Genomic DNA, 25,989 nt, shown 5'->3' with positions numbered 1-25,989 from the left:
TCACAGTGAGAGGGACCCAGCACAACAAAGAGGCATGACCAGCTCAAAGGCTGACTTCCCAGTGGGGCTCAGAATACTAAGAATGCAAGGAGTTTTGACTTCGATTGCAAACATCTAGGTTAGAACCTAACAGTAAGAGTAATTTAAAAAAAAAAAGAAAGAAAGAGAAAAGAAAAACTGGAACACATTAGCATATGAAGTTGAAGAATCGGACATTTTTTAAAAAAGACTTTTTGAGATAGTTCAATAGAGAGTTGACTTGAAGCAAAGGTTGACTTAAATATCTTTTCTGGATTCATGACAGTTTAAACGTATCTACGGCCCTGCTATGGAGTGGCCAGATGGGATGACAGGAGGCCCGGTGACATTGCCTGGGCTCAGTCTGCGCTAGCCAGGGGGACAAGGTAGTACTTGTGGCTCTTACCCCTCCGCACATTGTTCCAGAGATGGTCTTTGCTAGCACACCTCTCAAATGCCTCAGGGAGCTTGACAGAGCCTGAGCAGATATACCAGAAAAGAATTCCAAAAGCGTAGACATCCACGGAATTATCGTACTTCCCTGATGGCAAGAAAGGATGAAACGTAATGAGCCGCGGAGAGTCAGGCAGCAGCATCTACACCACCTTGCCTCGGTAGAGGGTTGGCTTTTTCCAAAGCTTTTAACATCTATTATCTCTCAATAACAACCCTGCCAGGTAGGCAGGGTACATTTATAATGCCCATTTTACAATACAATCAACTAAGACATTGGGAGGTCACAGCTCAATACTAAGAGAGCCAAGCCTAGAACTTGACAAAGGAGAAGGAAAATAAGGCCTTTCATTCTGCTAGGACAGTCAAAAAGATTAATCACAAAAGGTCATATTAGGGAAATAAAGTTGGAAATACAGGTGGGTAGGTATGTTGGAACCAGAATATAATAATTTTTAAAGTCAGGTAGAAGAGTCTGGATTCAGTGAGAAGCAGTAGGTCATTTATGTTTTAGAGTAGGAGGTGACATGAAGAATATAATATTTTAGAAAGATGATTCCGACAGCAATAGGGTGGACTGTAATAGAAACAATAAAAGAAATTTAAGTATGAAGTAGCCAAAATAGAATAATAGCAGTGGAATTAGAAAGTGTTTTTTTTTTTTTTTTTTTGAGATGGAGTTTGACTCTTATTGCCCAGGCTGGAGTGCAGTGGCATGATCTCGGCTCACCACAACTTCTGCCTCCTGGGCTCAAGCGATTCTCCTGCCTCAGCCTCCTGAGTAGCTGGGATTACAGGCATGTGCCACCACGCCCGGCCTATTTTGTATTTTTAGTAGAGATGGGGTTTCTCCATGTTGGTCAGGGTAGTCTTGAACTCCTGACCTCAGGCGATCCACCTGCCTTGGCTTCCCAAAGTGCTGGGATTACGACGTGAGCCACCGCACCTGGCCGAAAGTTTTTTTTTTTTTTTAAGTAAATCAAGAGAAAGAAAAATGATGACTACCTACTTGGTTCAGATGTTGAGTACGACTACAGCTGTCTCACTAACACCTAATCCTTACATGTATCACCCAGTGAAGGGCTGGGGGAAGACTCGTACATGAAATGAAAGAAATTTAAATATATTGCTAATTTTAACTCTTACCAATACTAATGACTGACCAGGGACTACCTTTCTATCTTCGCTGGCAATGGAACAATCATTCGCATCACTTGGGCTCAAAACCTTGGAGTCATCTTTTAGTCATTCTTTTCTGTTCACTAACCATATCAAGTTAGCACCAAAATTTTGTTCATTCTTCCTCTGAATTAATCTCAAATTTCTCACGTTTGTTTGTTTTAGCACTAACACCAGCTTAATCATGGAGGCAACCATAGAAGACCAGCTATCTAGTCTTACCTTGGTTCTTCCCAAATCATCTTTACCTAGTGTTGCTAAAGCTCATCTTCTATCAACATTTTCCTCTGTCCCCTACTCAAAAGCTCAGTAGCTCCTTAAGTCTTGCACAACAAGCCTTGATTCTTCTGTGGGAATTTCAAACTCAATGTATTTTATCTCCAACCTTGTTTGCTACTATTCCCCAAATGGATTTCTTTCCTGTCATGCTTATTTCTATTCTGTGATTTTCTTCATTATTTCCCCTTCTTTAGCCTCCAGAATTTTCTCTCCTTCATGCTACAGGGTTATACTATGGAGACAGAAAGTCCTAGACTTAAATCATAGCTCCATTACCTTTTAGCTCAATGTTTTTGGGAGTAGGTTTCTTCATCAATCTGGTCTCAATTTTATCCATTGAATGGACATAAAAATACATCATCATCACAGAATTAAACAAAATATGTGAAAAACCTACCCATACTGCTTAGGTCAAGGTATATACTTAATAAATGAGTTCCCTTCTCACCTACCAATTTCCCAAATCTGACTCAAGTTCTATTCAAAATCTCACCTCCATCACAAAACCACCAAACATTTCCACCTTCATTTATTCCTTCTCTAAACACCAACAGTACATTATATAGCACTTAATTTAGCACTTAATCATACGTTGTGTTGTACTGCTTCCTATTTTACCTCTTAATATATCTCTATGTCAACGGTAAGTTCTTTAATGATAGAGGACAACTCCTATCACACAGGAGTTATTCAATCAATACTTTATGATTAAATAATTGGCTGATTATGGCAATTATGGCACTAATAACCGAGAGAGATGTCCAAATGGTGATTCCCATTTGTACTTTTTCTTTCTTACTCCTTTACCTCTTCACTTTCCCTGCTACTTGCCTTAGGTAGGTCTCCCCTCATCTGGTTTCTCCCTTGCCTGTGCCAGACCTGCCAGTAGTGATTGTGGAAACGAGCTCAAGGGGTAGCACTCAGGATTAAAGTAGTACGCCCTGCCCAGACCCACTGCCTGCCCTCCAGCCTTACCTGTGAAAAGTTCAGGGGCCATATGGATTGGTGTCCCCACAATGCTGCCTGACATCATGGCCTCTGGCTTGCAGAATCCTAAGTCAGTGATCTTGGCACGGTTCTGCTTATCCAGCTGCCAACAAAGCAGGGCAAGAGTCACCTTGTTTCTGATCCTGCACACAGCACTGCTGCGTACCTAAGCTCAAAGGTAGGTACCTCAAGGTAGTGTCACTGGATAGGATTATGCTCTGAAAATGAGTTGTCAGGTGATTTCATCCTTGTACAAACACCAGACTGTGCTTACACCAACCCAGATGGTATACCTGCTACACACCTAGTATGGTCTTTTGCTACTAGGCTACAAACCTGTACAGCGTATTACTGTACTGAATACCATAGGCAACTGTAACACAATGGTATTTGTGTATCTAAACATACTTAAACATAGAAAAGGTACAGTAAGAATACGGTATAAAAGATAAAAAATGGTATACATGTAGAGGGCATTTACAATGAATGGAGCTCGCAGAAGTGGAAGTTGCTCTGGGTGAGTCAGTGAGTGAGTGGTGAGTGAATGTGAAGGCCTAGGACGTTACTATACACCACTGTAGGCTTTATAAACACTGTATATTTAGGCTACACTAAATTTATTTTTAAAAGCTTTTCTTCAATAATAAATCAACCTCTACTTACTGTAGTTTTACTTTATAAACTTTTTAATTTTTTAAGCTTTTTGTTTGACTCTTTTGTAATAAACATTTAGCTTACAACACACATTGTATAGCTGTACAAAAATAGTGGCTTTTTGTTGTTGTTTTAAAGAGACAGGGTTGTGCTCTGTCGTCCAGGCTGGAGTGCAGTGGCACAATCATAGCTCAAGGCAGCCTTGAACTTCTAGGCTCTTCCTACCTCGGCTTCCTGACAGCTAAGACTATAGTTGTATGCCACCATGCCTGGCTAATTTTTTGATTTTTAGTAGAGATTGGGGTCTTTCTCTGTTGTCCAGGCTGGTTATAGGCTTTCTTTTTTTTTTTTTTTTTAACTTTTAAAACTTTTTTGTTAAGAACTAAAACACAGACATATTAGCCTAGGCCTGCATGGGGTCAGGATCATCTATATCACTGTCTTCCACCTCCACATTCTGTCCCACTGGAAGGTCTTCAGGGACAATAACACACATGGAGCTATAACAGCAACACCTTCTTCTGGAATTTGTCCTAAGGTCCTGCCCAAGGCTGTCCTTACTGGTTTATATATTTACTATATTATACTTTTTATTGTTAGAGTATCTAAAAGGTATGAAAAGATAAAAAGTATAGTACAGTAAATATATAAACCAGTAACAGAGCTGCTTATTATCAAATATTATATACTGTACATAATTGTGCTATACTTTTATATCAGTAGGTTTACACGAGCATCACCACATGTGTATTGCACTGTGCTGCAACATTACAACAGCTATGATGTCACTAGACAACAGGAATTTTTTAGTCCATTATACTTTTTTGTTTGTTTTTGTTTTTTGAGAAGGAGTTTCGCTCTTGTTGCCCAGGCTGGAGTGCAATGGCATGATCTCGGCTCACCGCAACCTCTGCCTCCCGGGTTCAAGCGATTCTCCTGCCTCAGCCTCCCGAGCAGCTGGGATTACAGGCATGCGCCACCACACCCAGCTAATTTTGTATTTTTAGTATAGACAGGGTTTCTCCACGTTGGTCAGGTTGGTCTCGAACTCCCAACCTCAGGTGATCAGCCTGCCTCGGCCTCCCAAAGTGCTGGGATTACAGGCGTAAGCCACCGCGCCTGGCCAGTCCATTATAATCTTATCGGACTACATCGTATATGTGGTCTCACTGACCAAACTGTCATTACGCAGTGCATGACTGTACTTCATAAATCCTGCCACCAACCTTCCTGTCTCCAGGTTCATTTCCATTACAGGTTGAGTATCCCTTATCTGAAAGGCTTGGAACCAGAAGTGTTTTGAATTTCATTTTTTTTTTTTCAGATTTTGGAATGTATCTATTATATTTGCTGATTCAGCACCTCTAATTAAAAATCCAAAATGCTCCAGTGAGCATTCCCTTTGAGGGTCATGTCAGTGCTCAGAAACTTTTGGATTTTGGAGCATTTTGGATTTGTAATTTTTGGATTAGGAATACTCAACCGGTACTGTCTTCCTCCCCATACTATGAGCAGCATGAGGGCAGGGATTGCTGTTTTCATCTTTGCATCCCCAGTGCTTAGCACAGTGCTTAGCCTGGTACATATGAAGATCCTAAAAAACCCTGGAAGAATGAGGAAGTACAGGTCCATGGAAGGACACCAGGGAAACACTTCAGTGCCTGACTCTCCTCCTGACCCCAGGGCAGAAAGTTGAGGTCCTCCGGTCAGCTAAGGAGAGTTTCCTAAAGTCCCTGTAGTTTCCTTTCCTAAAGGTCGAAGAGAATAAGTCTGTCTAATTTGGCTATTGATCAGCCTTTTAGGTTTCAGCTGTCAATTTTAGGGAGATCGTTCCCTTCCCCTAAATTGCTGTCATCTTTATAAATCATTTAAGTATTGTCAGAAACAACTTAATGATATGCCAGTATACTTTCAAGAGGAGTAGGTCGAAAGATTCTTTACAATTCAAATTACAGGACTGGAGGGTTCATGACCATCTCACCATTTAAGGTACACTTACCCATCTCAGCCTTCATCCTACATCTCTGATCAAACCTTAAGCAATAACAAGGCTCAGACTCCTCAAAGGCAGAAAGACTATTCTAGATTAAAGGAGACTAAAGAAACATGACAACAAAATATACTATATATTTCCTGGATTGGATCCTGTATCAAACAAACAAACATACCATATTTAGGGCAACTGAACATATTTGGGACAACTGAAAAATGTTAATATAGATTACATATTAAATAATAGTATTGTATCAATGTTAAATTTCTTGGGTATGATAATGACACTTTGATTATGTAGAACAATGTCCTTTTTCTTAGGCGATACTTAGGAATAAAATGTTTTCTGTAACTTACTTTCTTTTTGTGTGTGTGTGTGTGGCAGGGTCTCACTCTGTCACCAGGCTCCAGCCTGGTGCAGTGGTGCGATCTCGGCTTACTGCAACCTCTGCCTCCGGGGTTCAAGCGATTCTCCTGCCTCAGCCTCCTAAGTAGCTGGGACTACAGGCATGCACACGCCTGGCTAACTTTTTTTTTTTTTTTTTGTATTTCTGGTAGAGACAGGGTTTTACCATGTTGGCCAGGCTGGTCTCGAACTCCTGACCTCAGGTGATTCACCCACCTTGGCCTCCCAAAGTGCTCGGATTACAGGCATAAGCCACTGTGCCTGGCCTTGTAACTTAATTTCATATAGCTCAGTAAAAAAGTATGCACACGTGTGTGTGTGTGTGTGTGTGTGTGTGTGTGTGCATGTATAGAGAGAAAGAGAGTACATTTTGGAGAAAAGAATATGAATTTGGGTGAAGGGTATATGGGTCTTCATTGTACCACTCTTCCATAAGTTTAACATTTTTCAAAACAGTGTAGGGGGAAAAAACCTTACACAACATCAGCTAAGTCTATGATGAAACTCCTCCCTAAGCTTTAAGTCTCACACACCATCTTTCACCATGCTGTCAACTCTACTACTTTCTGATATGATTTGTCCCCATCCAAATTTCATCTTGAATTGTAACTCCCATAATCCCCACATGTCGTGGGAGGGACCTGATGGGAGGTAAGGGGCTTTTCCCCCCCTTCTGATCGGCACTTCTCCTTGCTGCCACCATGTGAAGAAGGACATGTTTGCTTCTTCCCCTTCCACTATGATGGTAAGCTTCCTGAGGCCTCTCCAGCCTTGCGGAACTGTGAGTCAATTAACCATTTTTCCTGTAAAAGGTACCCAGTCTCAGGTATGTCTTTATTAGCAGTGTGAGAATGGACTAACACAGTAAATTGTACCAAGAGTAGGCTGCTGCTGTAAGGATACATGAAATTGTGGAAGCGACTTTGGAACTGAGTAACAGACAGAGGCTGGAACAGTTTGGAGGGCTCAGAAGAAGACAGGAAAATGTGGGAAAGTTTGGAACTTCCTAGAGACTTGTTGAATGGCTTTGACCAAAATGCTGATAGTGATATGGACAATGATGTCCAGGCTAAGGTGGTCTCAGATGGAAATGAAGAACTTGTTGGGAACTGGAATAAAGGTCACTATTGCTATGCAAGGAGACTGGAGGCATTTTGCCCCTGCCCTAGAGATCCATGGAACTTGAACTTGAGAGAGATGACTCAGGGTATCTGGTGGAAGAAATTTATTTATTTATTTATTTATTTATTTATTTAGAGACAGAGTCTCACTCTGTCACCCAGGCTGGAGTGCAGTGGCGCAATCTCAGCTCACTGCAACCTCTGCCTCCCAGGTTCAAGCAATTCTCCTGCCTCAGCCTCCCAAGTAGCTGGGACTACAGGTGTGTGCCACCACACCCAGCTAATTTTTTATTTTTAGTAGAGACAGGGTTTCACCATGTTGGCCAGGCTGGCCTCAAACTCCTGACTTTAGGTGATCCACCCACCTTGGCCTCCCAAAGTGCTGGGATTACAGGTGTGAGCCACCATACCCACCCCGGAAGAAATTTCTAAGCAGCAAAGTGTTGAAGAGGAGGCAGAGCATAATAGTTTGAAAAATTTGCAGTCTGACAATGTGATAGAAAAGAAAACCTATTTTCTCGCTGGGTGCAGTGCCTCACGCCTAAAATCCCAGCACTTTGGGAGGCCAAGGTGGGCGGATCACTTGAGGTCAGGAGTTGGAGACCAGCCTGGCCAACATGGCAAAACCCTGTCTCTACTAAAAATACAAAAATTAGCCTGGCTGCCTGTAATCCCAGCTACTTGGGAGGCTGAGGCAGGAGAATCGCTTGAACCCGGGAGGTGGAGGTTACAGTGAGTTGAGATTGCACCACTGCACTCCAGCCTGGGCAACAGAGCGAGACTCCATCTCAAAAAAATTTAAAAAAAAAGAAAGGAAAAAAAAAGAAAACCTATTTTCTGGGGAGAAATTCAAGCCTGCTGCAGAAATTTTCGTAAGTAATGAGGAGCTGAATATTAACCAGCAAGACAATGGTAAAATTTCTCCAGGGCATGTCAGAGACCTTAACAGCAGCCCCTCCTATGACAGGCCTGGAGGTCTAGGAGGGAAAAATGGTTCTGTGGGCTGGGCCCAGGGCCCCCCCTGCTCTATGCAGCCTTCGAACATGGTGCCCTGCATCCCAGCTGCTTCAGTTCCAGCTGTGGCTAAAAGGGGCCACCATATAGCTCAGGCCATTGCTTCAGAGGGTGCAAGCCCCAAATCTTGGCAGCTTACATGTGGTGTTGGGCCTGCAGGTGCATAGAAATCAAGAATTGCGGTTTGGGAACCTCCACCTAGATTTCAGAGGATGTATGGAAATGCCTGGATATCCAGGCAGAAGTTTGCTGCAGGGGTGGAGCCCCCATGGAGAACCTTTGCTAGGGCAATGCAGAAGGGATATGTGGGGTTGGAGCCCCCACAGAAAGTCCCCACTGGGACACTGCCTAGTGGAGCTGTGAGAGGAAGGCCACTGTCTTCCAGAACCCAGAAGGGTAGATCCACACACAACTTGCACCGTGTGCCTAGAAAAGCCACAGACACTCAACACCAGCCCACGAAAGCAGCCAGGAGGTAGGCTGTATCCTGCAAAGCCACAGGTGTGAAGATGCCCAATGCCATGGGAGACCACCTCTTGCATGAGTGTGCCCTGGATGTAAGACATGGAGTCAAAGCAGATGATTTTGGAACTGCAGGGTTTAATGACTGCCCTATGGGATTTCAGACTTGCATGCGCCCTGTAGCACCTTTGTTTTGGCCAATTTCTCTCATTTGGAATGGGTGTATTTACCCAATGCCTGTACCCTCATAGTATGTAGAAAGTAACTAACTTGCTTTTGATTTTACAGGCTCACAGGCAGAAGGGACTTGCGTTGTCTCAGATAAAACTTTGGACTTGGACTTTTGGATTAATGCTAGAATGAGTTAAGACTTTGGGGAACTGTTGGGAAGGCATGATTGTGTTTTGAAATGTGAGGACATGAGATCTAGGAGGGGCCAGGGGCAGAATGATATGGTTTGGCTGTGTCCCCACCCAAATCTCATCTTGAATTGTAGTTCCCATAATCTGCATGTGTTGTGGGAGGGACCCAGTGAGAGGTAATTTAATCATGGGGACAGTCACCCTCATGCTTTTCTCATGACAGTGAGTTCTAATGAGATCTGATGGTTTTGTAAGGGGCTTTACCCCCTTTTGTTCAGTACTTCTCCTTGCTGCTGCCATGTGAAGAAGAATGTGTTTATTTCCCCTTCCACCATAACTAAGTTTCCTGAGGCCTCTCCAACCCTGTGGAACTGTGAGTCAATTAAACCTCTTTCTTTATAAATTACCCAGTCTTAGGTATGTCTTTACTAGCAGCGTGAGAATGGACTAATACACTTTCTGTGAGGACTTTTCTTAGGATCTAACTTACATTTACATGTACCCTCCAAAATCACTCAGCCACAGAGGTAGGGTATAATCTTGGGGAAACAGCTTTTACTTACCAGCACATTTTTCAGTTTGATATCACGATGGACAAGTCCCTGGCTGTGCAGGAAGCGGATTCCCTCCACCACATCTAGTGCTATCTGCAAACGTGTCTCCAGGGTCAGCCCAGCCTTGGGGAGACAAAAGAGCTTACTTGTCATGATAAGGCAACTCCTCAATTCAACTGACTATACTAGGGCACATGAGGACAGAAAAGTGATTTTTAAAAAGGGGAAGAGCCGGGCACAGTGGCTCATGCCTGTAACCCCAGCACTTAGGGAGGCCAAGGTCAAGAATTTCAAGACCAGCCTGGCAAACATGGTGAAATCCTGTCTCTACTAAAAATGCAAAAAAGAATTAGCTGGATGTGGTGGCAGGTGCCTGTAACCCCAGCTACCTGGGAGGCTGAGGCAGGAGAATCACTTGAACCCAGGAGGCAGAGCTTGCAGTGAGTTGAGATGGTGCCACTGCACTTCAGCCTGGGTGACAGAGCAAGACTCTGTCTCCAAAAAAAAAAAAAAAAAAAGGTGGGGGGAGAAAAAGCAGTTAGGAGAGGGAAGTAGAGGAAAAGCAAGGAAGAGCAAGTTGTAAAGGAGACAAAGCCAGATGAAATCCCTTGCAGGCTGCAGTTAAGCCAAACAGATAACTTCAAATGTGACTAGCAGATAGAACCAAACAACTAAGGCATGAGCTCATTTCTAACACTTGAAAAAATTCTGGAACTGCCCTTGAGGCTCAAAGTGACTATTTCTAGGTCCCTCAGGAAGATTTATTTCCATTGCTTTACAGGCCTGGTTAGCCCAGGTTTGGTTTTATGGATTCAAATACCAAAGTCACTCATATTACTTCAATTCAGGGTCTCCTGAATACTGGAAAATGTCACATCACTCATTCAAAAGCTCAAAGGACATTCTCTAGCTCACTTGTGGAAATGCATCAGACAATGCTTAACTCCTCTGAAATGAAGAGGGAAAGCTGCTTGGAGAGTCATTTTCTTCATCATATTGATTCCTCATGACTCTGAGAAGCATTTCTAAGGTTTCCTCTGCCCTACTTCTGGAAGCCTCCATATAAACTGGTCCAAGAGGAATCTGTGAGAAGGGATCTACTCGGAGACTCTGAGGTCAGCTTTTCTCTCCTTCTACTCAGCTCCTACATAGGGAACAGACAAAAGAAACCTCTCTAATTCCCTCTTGGTGGTTTAGATAAGGGAAACTCAACATCCAACTGAGGGTTTCACCTTCACTCAAATAAAATCCTTTAGTAGCTTCTCACAGTCTATAACAGAATTCGAATTCTATGGAAATTCTTAACATTTTGGGTCTTATATAATTTGTTCCCAACATCTCTTTGCACATTATGTCTCCTGATTCCCAAAATGAACCAGCTGCTCCAATGTGCCCAGTGTCCTTACCGGCCTTCGAATGCTCTAGGCATTAAGCTGTTCCTTCCCCTTGCTATGGCCTCTTCCTTCCACTGCCCAAATTCTACCCATCATGGTATATTTGTCAAACTCAAACGCCACATCTTCCTGAAATGGTTGCTGACTACAATTCTCTTAATAGTGCCTGTCAATTATACCTTCTGATATCCTCTAATGGTGCTTAATGCTGGACCTTGTACAAAGCAGTCACTAATAAATATCTGTTGACTAAACAACAAAAACTAGCTTTATCCTCTTACAGCAAAAATGAGAAAGAAGAGCAGAGTTACAGGAAGCTATACTGCTCTTCTAAGGAGTTTAGATTTTTACTACCACCACAGGGGTCTGAGTGGTGATGACAGTATTCTGGGCATATAATGGGGTGAAAATAGGTTCTGATAAATCTTTAAAATTTATTTTTATTTTTATTTTTAGAGATAGGGTCTTGCTCTGTCACCCAGGCTAGGGTGCAGTGGCATGATCATAGCTCATTGCAGTCTCAACCTCCTAAGCGCAAGAGATCCTCCCAGCTCAGCACCCTCAAGTAGCTGGGACTACAGGTATGAGCCACCATACTCAGCTAACTTTTAATTTTTTATAGAGACGAAGTCTCCCTCTATTGCCCAGACTCGTCTCAAACTCCTGGACTCAAGTGATCCTCCCACCTTGGCCTCCCCACGTGCTGGGATTACAGGGGTGAGCCACCATGCCCAGCTGAGAAATCTTTAAGGGTTTTTGGAAATAAGTGAAATAAACCCTAATTACTCCAACAATCTCTGATGAAAGCTAAAAGCTCTTAATAAACAGGAGAGGATGAGTGGCCAGAAAGGAATCCGTGGATTTGGCTGCCAGCTGGATCTTGCTCTCTCCTTACCTTCAGCCCTGTGTAGAGATCCCGGTGTAGCCGCTCCATAATGAGGAGCACAGCAATGCTGGAGCCACCACCATAGTTGTAGTCAATGACTGAACCATGGAGATCCACCAATCGCTCATGCTTCGGCAGAGACCTGGAGGGAAGGAGAGAGATCTGGGCTACAAGGCTTGGGCTCTAATCCTGCATGCCATGCCACAATGTATGAGACAATAATTTCCAGACCATGCTTAGGACAGGTCCAGAGGTAATGGCCCTCAGTGCAGACAGAGCCCTCAGTACAGACAGAGCATGGCCTCTTCAACAAGGATGAAGAATCCTGGATTCTAAAAACTGATAAGGCTTAAGGACTAAAGAAGAAAGTTAAATGGAATGATGAGTCTGAGAAATTAGGATGGTGGGGAAAGAGCAAGCAAAGACAGTAAAGGCCTGAAAGGGAGCACATGTCTGTTAGACACAGAAAACTAAATATAGAGAGGCCATGCTGTAGCTCTTGGTACAAAATCTAAACTTCTAGATTCTTCTCTGGATTTTTCTCATAGAGATGAATGAGACCAGGACCCACCTCATATAGTGAAATTCCAAAGCCAGATCATTCCAGTGCTTCTCATCTGGAGGGACAACTGATTTGAGGGCACAAGGGAAGTGTCCTCCCCAGTTGTCACACAGGTATACCACACCATACTGGCCCCGGCCCAGTTCCTGTCCCAGTTTAGGTTTACCTATAAGGTACAGAGACAGAGATAAGGCAGGAGGAATGGGAACTTCATGGGCAACCTCTGTAAGATTCTTTTTTTTTTTTTTTTGAGACAGAGTCTTGTTCTGTCACCCAAGCAGGAGTGCAGTGGCATGATCTCTGCTCACTGCAACCTCTGCCTCCTGGGTTCAAGCGATTATTCTGCCTCAGGCTCCCAAGTAGTTGGGATTACAGGCATACGCCACCACGCACAGCTAATTTTTACAGTTTTATTAGAGACGGGGTTTTGCCACATTGCCCAGGGTGGTCCCGAACTCCTGGGCTCAAGTGATCCACCCACCGTGGCCTCCCAAAGTACTGGGATTACAGGCATAAGCCACCATGCTGGCCCTGTAACATTCTTCATTATGAACCTGCCTTTAGGGTCAGGAAGCTGTAATCAAGCCCAGGGATAAAATTCTAGTGTCATTCTAACCCAGTAGAAAGTAATCTAACTGGTTTAATTCAAATAAACTGTGGTTATGTGGTTTTTTGTTTTTTGTTTTTTTTTTTTTTTTGGAGACAGAGTCTTGCTCTGTCACCCAGGCTGCAGTGCAGTGGTATGATCTTGGCTCACTGCAACCTCTACCTCCTGGGTTCAAGTGAATCTTCTGCCTGAGCCTCCTGAGGAGCTGGGGTTGCAAAGTGCCACCACGCCCAGCTAATTTTTTTAGTAGAGATGGGGTCTTGCCATATCGCCTAGGCTGGTCTTGAACTTCTGAGCTCAGGCAATCCACCCACCTCAGCCTCCCAAAGTACTAAGATTACAGGTGTGAGCCACCACACCTGGCCTGGTCATGTTATTTGAACTATATAAATAGCAGGAAGAGACTTTAGGAATTCAAAAACATCAGTAAGGGTTTAGGCAGCTTTGCAAAGAAGCAGCTTTAGACACTAGGATTCTCTGAGGCTGGACATAAGAATGTCAGGTATCCTGAACCATCCTCCAGTTTATCTAGAAGAAAACCAGACTCACGATGAAGCAAGACATCCTGTAAAGAACGGCTTTCCAGAGAAAGGCGGGCCAGGCGGGGAGCATGATCTTTCCGAACCCTCAGCCATAGATCTTCCGTTTTCTCTAACCGGCCTGAGTGGCCAGCTTCCAGCTGGGAGAGAAACAGAAAAATTACATATGACTTAAGCCCCTAGCTTCAGCTTCCTCACCTGTTATACAGGGATAATAACATCTACTTCATATAGATAATTGTGAGAATTAAACAAGATACATGTAACATGTTTAGCACAGAGACTGGCACAGAGTAGACTCTCAATAAATAATAACTTTTCCTCCTGGATGCATACTCACATCTATCCACTCTCTGCCTGGACACACCCACTCCCCGCCAGTGGACAATCAGATGTCAAACAATTATGAAATAATATAGAAGTTGGAAAGTCATGTCCTTCTGTCATTTGTTCCTAAAATACTATATAAACATATAAAATTCCTACTCCTATTATCTTTCCTCACTCTGAAATGGGCAGGAATTAACTGAGCTCACTCCATTCTCCCGAGAGTTAGGAAAATATCCACATGAAAAATTTATTGAAAAAACTTCCTATAACAATCTAGAAAGAAAATATACTGATGATTTTAATATACATATGTGTGTGTGTGTATATATATGTGTATATATATGTATACACACACACACAGACACACACACACACATATATATATGAAGAGCGGAGAGCAAAATATTCCCATCTGGATGAGGCTCTTCTCTGCTTGATCCAGCTGTATCTCCTTTCCTACATACCAACCTGCCGCAAGGAGGCTGCAAAAGCCTCGTGGGAACTATTGAGCCGAGTCCGGAATTGGCTGCAAATGCTCTTAGCCAATTTGGAGGCGCTGAGGCTCTCAATGGCTTCCTGGGCCACCTTCCTCTTCCATTCCAGAGTGATGGCAGGTGGGCTCACCCATGTGATGCGCTGGATGATCTACCAGGATGAAGACAGCGAGATCACCGAGGAATGAGAGACAAGAACCACTACAAAGATCCAGTGTCCTTCCTTTTCTGGGTTACCCATTCATTAAGAGCAGGCTCATAAGATGGGAGCCATACGAAGTCCAAAGTTCCTTTCCAATTCCATCTACCACAAAATCAGGTCCTAGCCCAGAGAAAAGCATCAAAGAACACCAGGCCTAGTCTACATGCTCACAAACCCTCAATATATTACATTCAGTGCCAGGGAGTGCCTGATAATCTTTCTGAAGTCAGTAAATAACTCTACATAAGAGCCAGATCAAATTCCAGAACAGAAACCACATTCACAGCCTCTGGCAACAACAAAGCCTAGTTCTGAGAAAAGATTTAGGCTGGGAAAAAGAAATATGAAGAAGCTAGTGTGGTAGAGTCTTATGGCTCCATGAAATATCATTTATCTTTTTTTTCTATTTTTCCATTGTCCACAAAGAGCACCCAACATAAAAATCATTTAAACCCAAAACTTCTGAGAGTTCAAGGGAACAATGTTAATAATTATTTAAGAATAGGCATAAACCAGAATTCTCCCAGGCAGGCAAACCAGAACAAATGGTCACCCTACCTTAACAGAAGATCCTAGATATCTGTTTCCTACTGGGGTCACTATGATTCATTTGAGCCAACTAGGGGCTTTGAAATCTTTCTCTAAGTAATAATCCCTACCTGTTTGATTTGCTCCCATAGCATCCTTGTAACTGACGACCCTGAGTGAAACGTGACTTCAACATGATAGGCAGCATTTAAGATCTGAAAGAGACAACGCCAAAGAAAACATGCCCTCAGTAGTGTGGCTATTTCAAAAATGCAATAAATGATACTTATTTCAAGAACACAGTCCAGACTCGGGGTTTCCAAACTTACCCCTCAATATATATGCAGAGTCAACTTAAGCTGATTATTTATTTTGTGACTATCTAGCCCCTTCTACCTCATCTTTATATTCATCAACTTATTTTTTTATTTATTTTTTATTTTTTAGACAGAGTTTCGCTCTTGTCCCCCAGGCTGAAGTGCAATGGCGTGATCTTGGCTCACCGAAACCTCTGCCTCCCAGGTTCAAGCGATTCTCCTGCCTCAGCCTCCCAAGTAGCTGGGATTACAGGCATGCGCCACCACGCCCAGCTAATTTTGTATTTTTAGTAGAGATGGGATTTCTCCATGTTGGTCAGGCTGGCCTCCAACTCCCAACCTAAGGTTATCCGCCCACCTCAGCCTCCCAAAGTGCTGGGATTACAGGCGTGAGCCACTGTGCCTGGCCTATATTCATCAACTTAACTGCAGTTTTACAGCTCACCAACATCTCCCACAGGCAGTGGTCATGTGACAGGAAAACAAAATAAAATTCAAACAAGATTCGCAAGAAGCTGAAAGGGAAATTCTTGCCTAATTTGAAGTGTGGACTTGTGCAGATTTTTCATGTGCTATCTATGACACCATGTCTTAAAAATCATTCTTTGTCTACCTGTTTGAGATAATTACTGGTGATGTGAACTGAGACATCCTGAGACTTCTCCAGGCTCTGCAGACATCGTTCCAGGGTTCCGACGAAGCTTTCCCTCAGGTAATCCACTGAGCTGATCAGCTTATTAGCCACTGCCTGATTAAGTCGGGAGATGATGAGTTCCTGGATCTGTCGGATGCAGCATTTGATCTCTCTGGTGCCTACTGGTTCTCCATTCTCAGGGACAATGACGTCTATGGAGGCAGAGAAATAAGCTGAATAGTTGTGAGGAAGAAGGGGCAGACACACTAAATAAAGTCATCTCCCAAATCAGAACCATGGAACTACCGTGATGATGATGGCTGCAAAAAGACATGATTCGTTGATGATGTCTAACTCTCACAATGATCAGGGGTCACATAACCCTCAACTACTAAAGGCAGCTAAGATCCTGAGAAGAAGCAATTAAGTCCAGGTGCAGTGATTCACGCCTGTAATTCCAGCACTTTGGGAGGCTGAGGCAGGAGGATTGCTTGAGCCCAGGAGTTCAAGATGAGCTTGGGTCACAGTGAGACCTCATCTCTACAAAAAGTAAAAAGATGAGGCAGGCGGGAGGATGGCTTGAACCTAGGAAGTAGAGGCTACAATGAGCGGTGATTGTGCCACTGCACTCCTGCCTGGGTGATGGGAGTGAGACCCCGTCTCAAAAAAAAAAATAAATAAGAAGCAATAAGTCTAGAATGAGACTGTTGATTTTGTTAGCTTTTTTTTTTTTTGAGACGGAGTCTCGCTCTGTCGCCCAGGCTGGAGTGGAGTGGTGCAATCTCGGCTCACTGCAAGCTCCGCCTCCCGGGTTCAAGCCATTCTCCTGCCTCAGCCTCCCGAGTAGCTGCGACTACAGGCACCCGCCACCACGCCTGGCTGATTTTTTGTATTTTTAGTAGAGATGGGGTTTCACCATGTTGGCCAGGATGGTCTCGATCTCCTGACCTCGTGATCTGCCCACCTCGGCCTCCCAAAGTGCTGGGATTACAGGTGTGAGCCACCGTGCCCGGCAATTTTGTTAGCTTTTATGTCACATTTATAGGAGGGGAGGAACAACATTTATGAAGTGCAAACTATTTGAAAGGCACTAAAATAAGGATTTTACACATGTAATCTAATTTCATCTTCACAATAACTTTGTTAGATGGGTATTATAGATCAGGAAACAGCCTCAAAGAGAGAACAAAGTAGACATGGGAAGGGAATAGTACAGTTAGGAAGTAATACAGCCAGCTTTTGAACCCAGTGCTCATTATTCCAAATCCTATGATCTTTGCAAAATTTCACACTCCCTAGCATATTAATGAGAAAAACCCAAGAGTCAGGAATTGTATTCTATGTTTTGTTTTGTTTTGTTTTTTTTGAGACTGAGTTTAGCTCTATCGCCTAGGCTGGAGTGCAGTGGCACGATCTCGGCTCACTGCAACCTCCGCCTTCTGGGTTCAAGTGATCTTGTGCCGCAGCCTCCCAAGTACCTAGGATTACAGGCACCCACCACCACGCCAGACTAATTTTTGTATTTAGTAGAGATGGGGTTTCACCATGTTGGCCAGGCTGGTCTTGAACTCCTGACCTCAGGTGATCCGCTCACCTTGGCCTCCCAAAGTGCTGAGATTACAGGCATGAGCCATTGCCGCCGGCCAGGAATTTTATTCTAATCAATTACTAGATAAATAAAAAGTAAAACTCAATTGTCCCCACCATGCTACACTATCTCTTAGGATTAGAACATCTATTAATATTGTAAATCAGAGGACAGAAGAACTTGAGAGAAGTCAAACTACTTGCAAAAAGATGTGCTCCTGAAAAGGCACTCTCATGTCTACTGGTGGAAACTTAAATGGGTGCCACTTCTTCAGAGGAAATTTGGCAATATCTATTAAAATGTTCAACCAACGAAGAAAAATCTACATACCCTTTGATCTAACTATTTTGCTTCTAGGAATTCTTTTTCTTGAGATATACCCTTACAAGTCCCAAGGTGTATATGTACAATGATGATTAATGCAGTACATTTTGTATTAGCGAAAGAGAAAATAAAAAATAAACAAATAAGCCTGGCCAACATGGTGAAACCCTGTCTCTACTAAATACAGGTATGATGGTGTGATGGTGCACACCTTTAGACCCAGGTGTGATGGTGCACACCTTTGACCCAGCTACTAGGGAGGCTGAGGTGGGAGGATTCCTTGAACCCAGGAGGCGGAGGTTGTAGTGAGACTAGACCAGGCCTCTGCACTCCAGCCTGGGCGACAGAACAAGATCCTGTCTCAAAAATAAATAAATAAAAATAAAAAACAAAAACAAACAGCTTAAATGTCCACCAATGAGAGAATAGTTCAATAAATTCAGGCATATCCATTAGAAGAAGACAAATTTGTATGAATATTTATGGAATGCCCTCTAAGATACATATTAAATGAAAAAGACAAGTGCAGAAGAACATACGGAGAAGAACTGGGTGGCTGGGGGATGGTGTCTTTATAACTCTGAGTTAAGTACTATACATATAGGTTTTATCTTAAAAATAAATTTTATAAAGTGTGAATATCATGATACCTAGCACATATGCATTGTCTTTATTTAAAAACAAACAGTAATAGTAATCTGGCTCAACGCTGGGCACGATGGCTCATACCTGTAATCCTAGCACTTTCTGGGGGCTGAAACAGGAGGATCACTACAGGCCTGGGCAACACAGCAAGACCTCGTCTTTACAAAAAAAAAAAAAAAATCTGGCTCCATAGAATATGTGCTAGCTTGCTTCTAAATCTTCTTATTGTTTCAAGGATACTCAGAAAGCACTTAGAACAAGGTAAGAACAATCGAATACTTTACTGTCTGCCCAACCTAGCTGTCCTGACCTCCATTCTGTGTAATATGATGCCGGCAGTGATGCTCTGGTGTCTTTAATCAAATATTGAGAAGACTTCCTAAGATTTCCACTGCAAGTAACACTTCTCAACAACTCCTCTCGCAGTGGGGAATTAACCAAAGAGGTATCTCTGTTCATCTTTAGAATGACTATAAGAAATCAGGCAACCTATGTTTGCTAAAGTCAACCATACTTCCTTTGTATTTATAAGTGTAACTTAAACTAGATACCATCATTCACGCACTCATTGATTCTCCAAAGACGTACTGTATACAAGAGTCTGTGTTATTTGCTGCAAGGAATATGATGATGAATAAGACCCAGATCCTACCCTCTTTCAACTCTAGGATTTTAGGAAGTAGTCCGCAGTACATAAATAACTATAATAAAAGATAGAAAGTGAAATATGCCAGAAATAAGTTACAGATGGAATGCTATGGGATTTCAAATGACTGCAATTGTTATTAGCTAAGAAAATTAAAGCAGAGCTAGGTGTGGTGGCTCATGCCTATAATCCCAGCACTTTTTAGGAGGCCGAGGTGGGAGGATTGCTTGAGACCAGGAGTTCAAGACCAGCTTGGCCAACATGGTGAAACCCCTGTCTCTAAAAAAAAATACAAAAAGTTAGCTGGTGTGGTGGCATGTGCCTGTAGTCCCAGGTGTGCAGGGGGCTGAGGCAGGAGGATTGCTTGAGCCCAGGAGATTGGGGCTGCAGTGAGCCATGACTGCACTACTGCACTCCAGTCTGGATGGCAGAGCAAGAACCTGTCCCAAAAATAAAAAAAGAAGGAGAAAATTAAAGAAGACTTCATGAAAAATGGCATTTGGGAGACAGGCCCTGATGGGTAGGTAGGATTTGGAAGTTCACAGACAAATCAAAGACATTCCAGGTTTAAGGCAGGGTGTTAGCAAAGAAAAAGTAAAGGGAGCGTATGGAGGACAGAAAGAAGTTAAGACCAACTGACATAGAAAATACAGGAAAGTGCATAGTGAGGAAATAAGACTGGAAAAGTTGGTAAGGGCTAGGCTTTGGGAGGTCTTTAATACTAGGTGTAGGAGTTAAACTTAGTCTGTAGAAGTAGGGAGCCAGTAAAGGTGAACTGGAGAAAGAAGTCAGGGAGATCAGTTAGATAACAATAGTTCAGTTAGACTTAAGACAGAATAGAAAAGCACAGATAGGTATCGAATATGTAAGAAGATTAATCGAGGCCAGGTGTGGTGGCTCACGCCACCCAGCACTTCGGGAGGCCGAGGCGGGTAGATTACGAGGTCAAGAACATCCTGGCCAACATGATGAAACCCCGTCTCTACTAAAATACAAAAAAAAATTTAGCCGGGAACGGTGGCACACGCCTGTAATCCCAGTTACTCGGGAGGCTGAGGCAGGGGAATTGCTTGAACCCAGGAGGCGGAGGTTGCAGTGAGTCGAGATCACGCCACTGCACTCCAGCCTGGGCGACAGAGCGAGACTTAATCTCAAAAAAAAGAAAGATTAATCAGTACTTGGCAACTGATTAGCCAAGGGAAGACCATTCAAGACCATGCTGAGGTTTTGAAGGTGGGTACCAGGAAGAAGGTGGCATCAGTAACTGGAAACAGATTAAGAAGCAGTAATGGATGGAAATTAAGAATATGGGCTCAGGAATCAGACTGTCTGGATTCAAATCCTGCCTCTAATATTTACTAGCTGTGTGACCCTGGGCAAATTACTTACTCTTTCTAAGCCTTAGTCCCTCATCTAGAAAAAGGAAATAAGCAGAATCTACCTAGGGAGGTTATTTTTTAAAAATACTGATGCTGGGTCCCATGTCAGAAATCGTGAATAAGTCTGCAGTCATCTTTAGTGGTCTTGAGCATCTGTATTTTCAGAAAGCCTCCCAAGGGATTAGGATACTCACAACTGAGACTCTAAAGGGTAACTTGCAAACCATGTCATTTTAATCTTGCATGGAGGTTTATACAGAAGTCAGTATACAAAATCAGCAGCATCTCAGACACCCAAAGACCTGACCAATCACTTTCACCCAATTTATTAGTAGCCATTTGTGAAGAATAGGACTGTCAAAAGGCTAAAAACACAACTTTGGGAAATCCTCCTGATGTGGGCTTCAGAAGCAGCCTGAAAGGAAATTAGACCATGAGACAAAAAGAACCAATAAAGAGGCATGAGCCATCCTGCAGGAGCAAAGGTTAAAGCACAATTTACTAACATTCTCCAAGCAGCTCTTCTCCAGCTCCATTAGGGGTTGAGGGGGTACAGGCAGAAAGTGGAGATTACAGAGCTATTAGGATGAATTTACCAAAAGTTGAGCTAATGTTCTTGGGAAGGAATGAGGGTGGAATCTTCCACAATGATCTTTGACAGCAAGAGAGGCCACCTTGGCTAAATAGTGGGCTCCTGCTGGTAACAGTGGGGTGGATGAAGTTACCCTGAGATTCCTTTAACCTTAGGAATTAACGTTCTTAATTTCCGGCTAGAAAATGGTTAGAGACTCCTCCCGTGCCAGCACCCCAACAAGCTCTCTGGGACCTACCTTTAAACTCCATGTTAGTAGCATCATCCAGAAGTTCCTCCTTCATGGTATTAAGTGTCTCAACAATCATATCCTTCATTTCCTCCTGCTTTCGGTTGGCAATATTCATCAATGATTCATACAACTCATTCTCCTTTTTTCGAGTATATTCCAGACGTTTGGGAGTGATCTGCAGGTCCCGCTGCATGTCAAATGCCTGGTTAATAAAGATGTCAAGGCAGTGGCAGTGCACCAGGTTCAGGGCCTTGGCTGCATCCACCAGGCGAGTCTGTAACACCTGGTGAGAAAATGTGCTCAAGTGTCTCAGCTTTTCACTCTGTTCCACCAACATGCTCTGAGCTTTAGTATCCTGGCCAGGAGCCCCACAGTTCCAGTGACTGCTGCTCAGATAGCCCAGGTCAATTAGCTGGCGATAAAGCAGTGATCTTTCGCTCTCCATTCTCTTGGTTGAGGAGTCTATTATCTCCGAGCCCAGTTTCGGCACTTTGAAAAAGAATACAGGAAAGGAGAAATACTTTCGGATTTCCTGAAGCTCTTGCTCATCCCTCTCAGAGAGTTCATCTTTGTGGAGTGCATAGGTTATCACAGGCAAGAAATCATTCACCAAGTCACCCAGAACATCCACTGTGGGCCGGAGGCCTTGGCATGGTGCTACCACAACGTCCACTTCCTGGAAGGGGAAGGGGGTCATATATCAGCGCCTCAGGGTCAGAACCAATCCCTGTCTCCCCAAAGTCCCACACTGAGACCAAAATCCTGATCTACAATGGAACAATTGGACTTCGGTACCCCAGCCATTGATCCACCTCCTTCCTCGGTTACCAACACTCCCTGGTGCAGCCTATGAAGGCAGGCACTCATCTAGAGAGAGTGAAAAAACAAAGAAGTAGAAAGGATGGCAACCCCTTTAGCCATCAGATTAAAAAAAAATTTTGGTCTCTGCCTTCCTTTATTGCTTAGACATTCCCACTGATTCCCTCTGATGAAGAATTAAGACAAATAATGGAAGAAAAAGGAATTGTAATGGAAATTATCAGACTGGGACTGAGTCGACCTGGGGCACTCCTCCCCCTCTTGCTCTCCTCTGACACCTCCATCCCTGCCATTCTGACCTGGCTAACTCCTAAGCATCCTTTAAGTTTCAATGTATATGTTATGACATATCCTTATAGAGCCTTTCCTATCACACAGTCCCAACCAAGCACACTTTACTTCCCTCTTCTTAAGGTTCAACATATTTATAATCCACTTCTTTAAAACCTTTCTTTCCCCCATGGGTCTGTAAACTCTTTGAGGGCAGGGACTGGGTCTATTTTGCTTACTATTGTAGCTCCAGTGCCTAGCATGTGGTAAGTCCTAAATACTGTTGAATTAATCAATTACGCAGGAAACGAAAAGCCAGGTTCACCAAACATTATTACTGTCCTGTTCTGAGTCTGTAGATATCCCAAAGTCTTAGCAACCTAAGTCTAAGAAATACCTTTAGGAATATGATCGATCACTTGGTATGGCAGAGACCAAGGTTTGCCTATCCAGTATCTAGTCTCCATGTTATAAGGGAAGGCAATGTCCTTTACAGATAGGGGTATCCAATAAGTGGGTGGGGTTTCCAGGAAAGCCCTTTAGGGTACAGGGGGTGGATTCTACCAGGAAATATGTCCTTTGGCCTTGTCCTTCTTCCTGCTTGGAGCACAGATATGACAGCTAGAACAGCAGCGATCACTCAGCAGCCCTAAGGCAAACCTGATGGTGGAAGCCAGCACTAAAGATGATGACACCAAAAGAAAGAGGGAGCTTAGGTCTCTGGTGATCACAGAACTGCCACGCCAGCTCTCAGTTACCTAGCTTCAGACTTCTTTCATGTAAGGGAAAAAAAAAAAAAACCCAAAAACTCTATCTTTAAGTTCCTGAGTTTTGGTTTTTTTGTTTGTTTGTTTGTTTGATGATCTGTTACAATTGAACCTAATCCTAACTGAAATACCCAAGTTTGCTAAAGTGAGTTTCGAGAATGATCTTTAAGCTCGGCACAGTGGCTCACGCCTGTAATCCCAGCCCTTGGGAGTCCAAGGCAGGAGGATCGCTTGAGGTCAGGAGTTTGAGATCAGCCTGGCCAAGATGGCAAAACCCCATCTGTACTAAAAATACAAAAATTATCCGGGTGTGGTGGTGGGCGCCTGTAGCCCCAGCTACTCCAGAGACTGAGGCAGGAGAATGGCTTGAACCCAGGAGGCGGAGGTTGCAGTGAGCTGAGATCGCCCCACTGCACTCCAGCTTGGGCGACAAAGCAAGACTCTGTCTCAATTAAAAAAAAAAAAAAAAAAAAGATCTTTGAGGTTTGAGGTTTAGAAACAAACCTTCCACAGGTCCTTTGCCTAGTCTGCACTTTCCACTTTGTGTTCTACTTCTTTCCTGTGAAGGTTCCAAACACACAAGAGCATATGTCCATCTACTGCATTTCCATCCATTGCACAGGTTGTTCCTCTGTGTCTCTAACATTGTCTACTTTGCCTGGCATTCCAAGTGTAAACGGTTAACTAGGGACTCACACATATTAATATATTACCATTGTAGGTACACAGACTCCTGATGTCTTCAAGGGTCTGCAAACTCAGAATCAATCCTCCCCAGAATTCTAGCATATTTTAGAGTTATAAAAGAACTCAACACAAATATGCTCAAGTTTGTGTCCTTAACAGTTATCAGATGTTGAATATTTACTTTGTCTGAAGTCTAAAAGATACACAATTTTGTTTCTTTCAGATGATTATGCTGTTTTTATTTCTTACCCTATCTGAGCAGCAGGTTTATTGATTGATTGATTGAGATGCAGTCTCACTCTGTCACCCACGCTGGAGTGCAATGGCACAAGCTCGGCTCACTGCAACCTCTGCCTCCTGGGTTCAAGTGAATTCTCCTGCCTCAGCCTCCCGAGTAACTGGGATTACAGGCACGCACCACCACGCCCGGCTAATTTTTCTATTTTTAGTAGAGATGGGGTTTCACCACGTTGGCCGGGCTGGTCTTGAACTGCTGACCTCAAGTGATCCACCTGCCTCAGACTCCCAAAGTGCTGGGATTACAGGTGTGAGTCACCACACCCAGCATGAGCAGTAGGTATTTTTGATAAAAGTTTTTCTGTTTGTTTGTGGTTTTTTTTTTTTTGAGACAAGGTCTTGTGCTGTTGCCCAGCCTGGAGTGCAGTGGTGCAATTAAGGTTCACTGTAGTCTCAACCTCCCAGGCTCAAGTGGTCCTCCCACCTCAGCCAGCCAAGTAGCTGATACTACAGGTGTTAGCCACTACGCCCAGCTAATTTTCATTCTTTTTTGGGTTTTTTTTTTTTGGTAGAGATGGGGTTTTGCCATGTTGCCCAGGTTGGTCTTGAACTCCTGAGCTCAAGCGATCTGCGCCTCAGCCTCCCAAAGTGCTGAGATTACAGGTGTGAACCACTGTGCCCAGCCTTGTTTGAGTTTTTAAAATCTTTTTTATTTCCAACAAAGCACAAATATCTCACTTTCTTTTCTCACAAAGAACTATGCTATATTCTCAGATAGGTCACATAACTTTAATTTGCCTGGCCACTTTGAACTCCCTAAAGCTCAAAGTGCTTTTAGCATCTCACCATTTGTCATTTTAGCAAACACTACATAAGTCAATCTACCCTTTATCCAACCCCAAGCCAAGAAGAAATTTGCTGTTTCATCTGTGTCTCAAGTTGCATGGAATGTTTTCTGGTTGGAAGACTAGTCTGATGCTCATCTTGCTATTCAAAACAAACCCCCTTTCACTACCCTGAGTCACACATGCTACAGTATGAATCATTTCAGTCAGGCATATTCAAAAAGTTGGTAAGTAACAAATTTTAAGGTTTAAAATAGAACATACAACTGCATAAATGACAACATTATAATCAAATATAACAATGAGATAAAGACTAAAAGGAAAGGAAAACAGTTACATTAGGCTGGGTGTGGTGGCTCACACTTGTAATCCCAGCACTTTGGGAGGCTGGGGTGGGCAGATCGTTTGAGGTCAGGAGTTCAAGACCAGCCTGGCCAATACGGGGAGACCCTGTCTCTACTGAAAATACAAAAATTAGCCGGACATGCTGGTGCACACCTATAATTCCAGCTACTCAGGAGGCTGAGGCAGGAGAATTGCTTGAACCGAGGAGACGGAGGCTGCAGTGAACTGAGATCCATGCACTCCAACCTGGGTGACAGAATGAGACTGTCTCAAAAAAAACAAAAAAAAAACAAAAAAAAGAAAAGAAAACAGTTACATTAAAGTAAAGAATTATAGGTGGAAATATTTTTTATATTACAAAGCTGCCCTAAAGACATATTTTTTAAAAGATATAAATCAACCAATCAAATTTATGAAAGGAAAGCCTAAATATTCAAAACCAAAGTATTGTTTAGAAATTTCAGGAAGAATTTTGTTTGTTTTTTCTGATGGATTATCTTAAAATTCTAGAATAAATTTTCAGGTTTTCCTTAAAGGACCATTTTGTGTGCACAACAGAAACATCAGCCAAAGCTGCCAAGTCCATTTGTAAGACAAATACGGTTGTTTTTTTTTGGGGGGGGGATGGAGTTTCGCTCT

General features: G+C 43.1%; 1 protein-coding gene across 6 annotated transcripts in view; it reads right to left on the bottom strand.

The window, feature by feature from the left end:
- DSTYK (dual serine/threonine and tyrosine protein kinase) overlaps nucleotides 1-25,989 on the bottom strand; it is a 71,703-nt gene that overhangs the window by 5,264 nt on the left and 40,450 nt on the right. For 2 of the 6 annotated variants that reach the window (XM_009440229.5, NM_001034166.1), the window contains 10 exon segments: nucleotides 21,387-22,056; nucleotides 15,954-16,186; nucleotides 15,155-15,238; nucleotides 14,268-14,444; nucleotides 13,480-13,609; nucleotides 12,333-12,489; nucleotides 11,771-11,903; nucleotides 9,491-9,604; nucleotides 2,905-3,019; nucleotides 425-559 (listed from right to left, as the gene is read on the bottom strand). In XM_009440229.5, the coding sequence (XP_009438504.1) occupies nucleotides 425-559; nucleotides 2,905-3,019; nucleotides 9,491-9,604; nucleotides 11,771-11,903; nucleotides 12,333-12,489; nucleotides 13,480-13,609; nucleotides 14,268-14,444; nucleotides 15,155-15,238; nucleotides 15,954-16,186; nucleotides 21,387-22,056 (1,948 nt within the window). 6 annotated transcript variants of the gene reach the window in all.

This window comes from Pan troglodytes, chromosome 1, assembly GCF_028858775.2.
Source record: "Pan troglodytes isolate AG18354 chromosome 1, NHGRI_mPanTro3-v2.0_pri, whole genome shotgun sequence".
Lineage (NCBI taxonomy): Eukaryota > Metazoa > Chordata > Mammalia > Primates > Hominidae > Pan > Pan troglodytes.
This window is presented reverse-complemented; position numbering and strand designations above follow the sequence as displayed.